General features: G+C 48.2%; 1 protein-coding gene across 1 annotated transcript; it reads right to left on the reverse strand.

Annotated features, from left to right (window-relative positions):
* Positions 1–2,685: 2,685 nt before the first annotated feature.
* LOC108296185 (golgin subfamily A member 2-like) lies at positions 2,686–5,351 on the reverse strand. The gene is made up of 7 exons (XM_037734938.1): positions 5,316–5,351; positions 4,872–4,985; positions 3,559–3,777; positions 3,373–3,475; positions 3,188–3,291; positions 2,963–3,089; positions 2,686–2,876 (listed from the first exon to the last, which is right to left on the reverse strand). Exons 1-7 carry the CDS (start codon positions 5,349–5,351, stop codon positions 2,686–2,688), a joined length of 894 nt encoding a protein of 297 aa, XP_037590866.1.
* Between the last annotated feature and the right edge of the window lie 1,069 nt (positions 5,352–6,420).

Genomic DNA, 6,420 nt, shown 5'->3' on the forward strand with positions numbered 1-6,420 from the left:
CAGCCTCCTGAGTCGCTTGGATTACAGGCACACGCCACCATGCCCAGCTAATTTTTTGTATTTTTAGTAGAGACGGGGTTTCACCATGTTGACCAGGATGGTCTCGATCTCTTGACCTCGTGATCCACCCGCCTCGGCCTCCCACAATGCTGGGATTACAGGCTTGAGCCACCGCGCCCGGCCCAAAGGTCTTTTGATAGTTCAAATCACTTCACTTTTACCCTAAGAAATATAAATGACTAAGAATGACCTTCAGATAGTGTCTAGCATCTGTACCCAAACTGACAATAATGTGTTCATCAGGTACCTATGGAGTAAATCACATACGGGCATATTTAAGCTGAATGTCAGTCTGGAAAGCACATTTGCTATATTAACTGAAATATCACTCTGTGTAGGTATTGTGTCATCTATTTAAGAAAAAGCTAAATGTTTTTCCTCCATCATTCTGAAAGTGGGTTTATCTGATACATTGATAAATTCCTACAATTTGAAAGAGTCAGTTCAAGTCACCAGGACCCAATATTTGCACTCTTTCAGGGAATGCAGGCAAATGTGTTAATCCATCTGTAAAATCATATTAGTGCTCTCCTATTAATGTCATATATATGAAAGTATCATGGAAAATGCTGAACATGGAGATGGTCAGCAACCAGGAATCTCCACTTCAGGGAGCACACATGCGTATCTCCCTCCATCCTAACAATGGGACGTATTTTGCACACAGACATTAGAACTTCATGAAGTTTCAACTGTTGATTTTTTCCCAAGCATCATAAAGTTATGATTTAGAAAATGTCTGACTGAAAGGATTCATTCATAATGCAGAGGCACATTAACATAAATCTTGCACAAAATACACCTCTAACTGAAACCGAAAGGTATAAAAACATATTTCACTCTTGGTAAAGAACTTGGTGAGGAGACACAACTGTGATTGTATACAAGGTTTTCCTGATAATACGTTGACATTCACAAACAGTAGATGGCACTGCAGTCTATAAACATTTTAAGTTGCATAAACTTGATTTTCAAATATAGTACAATTCTGTCTACTGAAACTCCTTTTTGTTTCAGCTAAGTACTCTCACATATATCAGTTTATAATAATGTTTGTGATTATTAATTTTTGTTTGTGATTATTGTTTAAAGTCCTTTCTATTCAAGAAAAAGAAGTCAATTCCTATGTCAGAGTAACCAAAGTGGTTGAAGAATAGGTATTAGCCAGAGAAGTCTGGACGGTCAAATCAATCTAGCCACAAAGAAGCTCCATGAACAGAGGGATGCCAAGTGTCACATGGCTTTCCTGCACTCTAGTTCATTCTTGACAACCTGTATGCCTGTTCCAGGGACATTTAAAGTTTTTAAAATTTTTAATTAAAATTTTTATTTTATTTTCTGGATATTTAAACTTTTAAGTATTTCTTTGTTGTTGTTGGAGACGTTTTATAAAAACAGACATTTTATCAGCAGCTTGCTATGTGAACTGTAATCAATAGCAATTTTTAAAACTGTGAAATGATACAAAAGGATAATCTCATCCGTGGTCTCTTTCTGTATGCAAGGCACTATACCAAGTGTCCTAAAACATTAACTGTTCATTAATCAATATTTAATGCCTATCCATTCTAAGATACAAATTTCCATTCCTTTATATATATATATATAAACCTTATCTTAAAGGATTTCTTATGATCTTTACTAATACATTAAGAATAATGCTAAGCAGTGCTCTTTTATGAACTGAGACATGGAGTCATGTCATTAGAATAGGAAACGTGAACTCTGACTTTACAACGTATTATAGATATAAATGCTCTAAGCTAGGAAAGGTTTTCCACATCCACTGTCAAAGATGGGAGCCTTTTATTCCTCAGAAATCATCCTTCTTTAGGTCATCAAAAAAGAGTACAGCTGCCGCAGCTCATGATGCAGTATCTTCATGAGCCCAGGGCACAGAAAAACCCTAAAAGAACTGCCATGCACAGCGCTCGTTCTTGGCACGGGAACCAATGAAATACTCTATTCTGCACATACCTGACAGAGAAGGCCACTTTCCTCTTCCGTGAGATTTTAAAAGCTCCCAAAAATGATATTACTCCCATTTGCAATATACAGGACATGGAAGAAAGGCTGTTTCCAGTTCTCGGCTTTTCAACAACTCTAAACGTCAGTACTCATAGTGGCATCTCACAAAGTAATAAACAGTGTACAGGTGAGGGCAAAGCACACATTGAGCTAATTAAGAGCTCACTGTGATTAGGATTCCATCAAATATCATAGCAGAACATAAGCAAATTGTATCTGAATTCCATAATGAATATACATGCTGCAGTAACAGTAAAAACCAAGGCAGCCTATTCCAAATTAGCAAGAATGGTTTTGTGCCAGTAGTGGGTCTTTGTGTGTTTGAACTCCCACCACGTAAGGGCAAACACGATAGGCATGCTAATGACCTATGATTATCAAATTAAAACGAAAAATTCGAAAGGATGCCAGAGTGGGCATCGGTGAAAGCCACAAGAAGACCCACTCTCCTTTAACTTTTTACAAAAAAACTATAAATTAGAAACAGAAATCATCATGAGTGGCTCTAACATTCGAATAAAGTAACATGTAGAAGAGTAATCCTATAACTTTGTTCCTTTGTAAATTTCTTGGCCAGCTCTTAGCTGATGGTGATGTTTACTTCCTCCTTCGCCGCAGCCCGGTAAAAGCATGGCATGGAGGGACTGCTGCCCAAGGGTCGGTGTTGCTGGCTATCCCGCAGCTCACAAAGCCATGCGCCATCTGCTGTGCAGTGGGGTTGTGGTGTACTCTCCCTCCTGCAGGCTCTAGGCTGTCACTGTCATCATCCAGGCTCATCTCATAAAATTCTTTGGAGAGAGGGAGGTGGGAATCTGAGCACAGTGCCAGCCTCCCCTGCTCCTGCCTGCCTACCCTGCCTGAGGGCTCTGCTCACCATCCTTGTCAGCAGCACCAAGCTCCTGGGTGTCTGGGGCCCCTGGAGTGGACTCATTAGCAGGGTGCTGGACCTCGTGGTCGATCATAAGCTGCATCACTGGCCCCTGCAGCTCCGGCAGCTTCACCTGGAGATAGGGGTGCTCAGCTGCCAAGCCGGTGCCAGCGCCCACACTCATGCCCACCCACATCCCCCTCACCCCCATAGAGATGTTGTACACCTTACCTTCATCCCCTCCTTGGCCTCGGACAGCATGCTAACAACGTTCTTCTTCTGGTGCTGGGTCTTGGCCACTGCCCTCTGACGGTCATTTGGTTTGATGGACTTTCCTGTGGGAGGACAGGCTCAGACACTGGGGCCCCTCCCAGCCCCCTGCAGCTCCCCCTGCCCTGCCCTGGCCTCCTGCTCACTTATCATGTCTCTCTCTCCAGAGAGCTGGATGAGTCCGAGTTCTAGTTTTTCCACCCGCTCCTTGAGGTCAGCATTCTCCTTCACAATGTCAATGAAGTCTCTCTGGAGCCAAAATAATGGGGTCACATCTCGGCAGCGACCTGCCCCACCCCCACCCTTCATGACCCCTGCCAGGACTCACTCACCTGCAGCTTGTCGATGGCTTCCTGCAGGGCCCGCTGGGTCTCCCCACACCCACACTCGCTCCCAGTCCCTGTGGCCATGGCCGCTGCCTCTGGCTCCCTCAGGGCCGAGGCCACCAGGTGAGCCTGGTGCTGGCAGCACACCTGTTGTTTCTGGAGCTGCTCACAGAGCTGTGCCTGCTCCTCCTGGGCACCGGCTCCAGCAGTGTTCAGAAATGGCACCTGAAGGCAAGAGGGGAGCATTCTTGTAGGGGCATACACAGGACAGACAGGGCAGGGAGGTGGAGTGCAGCCCGTTCCCTTGGGGCCTCAGAGAGTGCACCTGTCGATCATGAAGGTGTCTGACCACTGGCTCCAGGAAGGGGTGAGGGTCCAGAGGAATCAGAAAGCAGAGAAACCAAGAGCATAAGGGGGTCTGGGAGGACCACAGAGGAAGGTGGCCTGCCCACGTGCCTGGCCCCTGGCTCCAGCCTAAGAGACTGCCTCCCTTGCCTAGAACCCCATGGCTCCTTCCCCAGCCTAAAGTCTCACGTCCTTCCTTCCACCATTTAAACTGTAGGTGACTGACTGGTGGAAAACCAGAGGGAGCAGACCACCATCTGCCAAGTGTGCTACATGCCTAATGCTTTCCACGCATCATCTCATTTAATCCTCAGCACCCACACAAGGAAAATGCTAACTTCCTTTGGAAGTTAAAGAAACAGAGACTAGAGATGCAAAGTAGTCCAATGGTGACCAGTGGAACCGAGGCCAAAATTCAGTTTGGATCTAAGGAGACTTTCGTTTTGTTTTGCTTTGTTTTGATTTGTTTTGAGACAGAGTGTCACTCTGTGGCCCAGGCTGGAGAGTCATGGTGCAAACTCAGGTCACCGCAACCTCCAGCTCCCGGGCTCAAGTGAAGCTCATGCCTCAGCCCTCTGAGTAGCTGGGATTACTGGTGTGCACCACCACGCCCAGCTTTGTTGTTGTGGTTGTTGCTGTAATTTTAGTAGAGGTGAGCCTTCGCCATGTTGGCCAGGCTGGTCTCAAACTTCTGCCTCAGCCTCCCAAAGTGCTGGGATTACAGGTGTGAGCCACTGCACCCAGCATAAAGAGTCTCTCACACCACTATCTCTTGCCCTATGACTGGGGAGCTCCATGCCTTGAGCTGGGATGATGATGTGCAGACCTAGGAGGAGCCCAGGGCTACCCACCTCTAAAAGTCAGAGCGCAGGAAGCAAGAAACAGTTCCAGGACTGCCCTGGAGTGTGTGGGGTCACCTGCCCCAGGGTGGAGCTGCCTTTGGCCTTGCACCTCCCCTCTCCAGAGGCCAGTGCCTGCCTCCCAGCCCTCCTGGGTGGGGTGGAGGTTACCGTCTCCGGTTCGTCAAGCTTCTCCTGCAGCTCCTTTCCTTCCTGCTCCAAATGCAGTGTGCTCCTGTTCTCATTGTTCTGGACAGAGAGAAGCAATCAGTCACCACCCACTGCAGCTGGAGACCCCAGAACTTGGTGTCTGCCTCCCGTGGCACCGGGAAGGGTGGAGGTTAGAGAAATTGTCTCCTTTCTCCCACAGCCATCAGAGCAGGGCTTGATGGCTCTGGCTCACAGCTGCCTTTAGAAGCCCCATTTCATACCCTCCCCCATTTTACAGGTGGGAAAACAAAGGCCTGGAGGGCTGGGGAGGAGGGCAGTCTCCCCACGGGGGCAGCACATCAGCTCCTCCTCCTGCTCCTGGAGCTCCTCCTGCTCAAGAAGCCTCTCCTCCTGTTCTCTCAGACTCACCTCCTGCTCCCGGAGCCTCGTTTTCACCTCCTGCATTCTGTCCTGTTCCTGCAGCTCATCTCTCAGGTACTTGATTTCAGTTTTTAGGTTTTTTTCCAAGTCGCAGGGCCCTGCTGGGGGCTTCGAAATTGGGGGTTCAGCTGAGAAAGGAAGCAGACAATAGGGGCCTCTGGATTCTCAATAAAAAACAACAACAACAACAACAACAACAAACCCACTCTTCTGGGTGCACAGCTCCTCTCAGGCTCCCCAAACCTGCCCTCACTGCTAATGATTCCTCACACCCAAATGGTAGCCAGCCTTCCAAGCCCCTTTCAGATAGAGAGAGCACTGTGTCTGGCTGACAATGGGAACCCCTCCCTCTTTGCTGATGGGGACATTGAGGCTCATGGAGATTATAAGGCTTGCCGTCTCCTGGCACAGACCTCTTTCCCTCTGCCTCAAAGCCCTTCCAGCCACCCACCTCCCTGGGGCACTCTAAGCCACCCTCACAGCCCTCTGATACCAGCCCTGCCCCTGGGTCATGCCAGCCCCATCTTACCCAGATGGTTTTGTAGGTGGGCAAGGCTACCCTTCAGCTCCTCGATTTTAATTGCATCCTGCTTTTTCTCCATTTTGAATATTTCCATCTGCCCAAAGCACAGGAAGAAAGGGCCCTGGAGACAGGGGCTGGTGGCTGGACAGGCCACCATCTCCCTCTCCGCATCCAGCTCCACAAAGCCCAGACCCGTGACCACCCCTGGCTGGACTATTCTTTTTACAGATGTCGAGGAAGATCCAGTGAGCTATCTAAGGTGGGGGGCTGAAGGGTCAGCTCTCACTTCTCCTGCCATTTTCAGCATTTGCTGCTGCCACCGCTCCCTCTCTGTTTTGAGTTGTTGAGCGTATGCGTCTCTTTCTAGCTGAACTTTCTTAAGACACTCTGTCACCTGCAAGAAGTTAGGAAGGGCTGTCACTGGTCCTCACCTGCTCCTGGCCACCTGGGGTCATCTTCCTTCCACATCCCTCCCTCCACAAAGTCTTACCTCTGCCACCTGTGCTTTCAGCAGTTCCCGCTCCTGTAGAAACTGCTGTAACTGCTGCTTAAGGACTGCTTCACAGCGGC

The sequence above is a fragment of the Cebus imitator genome, unplaced genomic scaffold (genome assembly GCF_001604975.1).
Source record: "Cebus imitator isolate Cc_AM_T3 unplaced genomic scaffold, Cebus_imitator-1.0 Scaffold689, whole genome shotgun sequence".
Classification (NCBI taxonomy): Eukaryota; Metazoa; Chordata; class Mammalia; order Primates; family Cebidae; genus Cebus; species Cebus imitator.

Bases quoted from the DNA above. Each gene is read 5' to 3' on its own strand.
- LOC108296185 (XM_037734938.1), bottom strand. From the start codon at position 5,351: ATGCAGGAGGTGAAAACGAGGCTCCGGGAGCAGGAG. The intron at 3,476-3,558 runs GTGAGTGAGTCC...TTTTGGCTCCAG, and splicing joins AAGCCATCGACAAGCTGCAG to AGAGACTTCATTGACATTGT. The intron at 3,090-3,187 runs GTAAGGTGTACA...CCCTATCTCCAG, and splicing joins AGGCCAAGGAGGGGATGAAG to GTGAAGCTGCCGGAGCTGCA.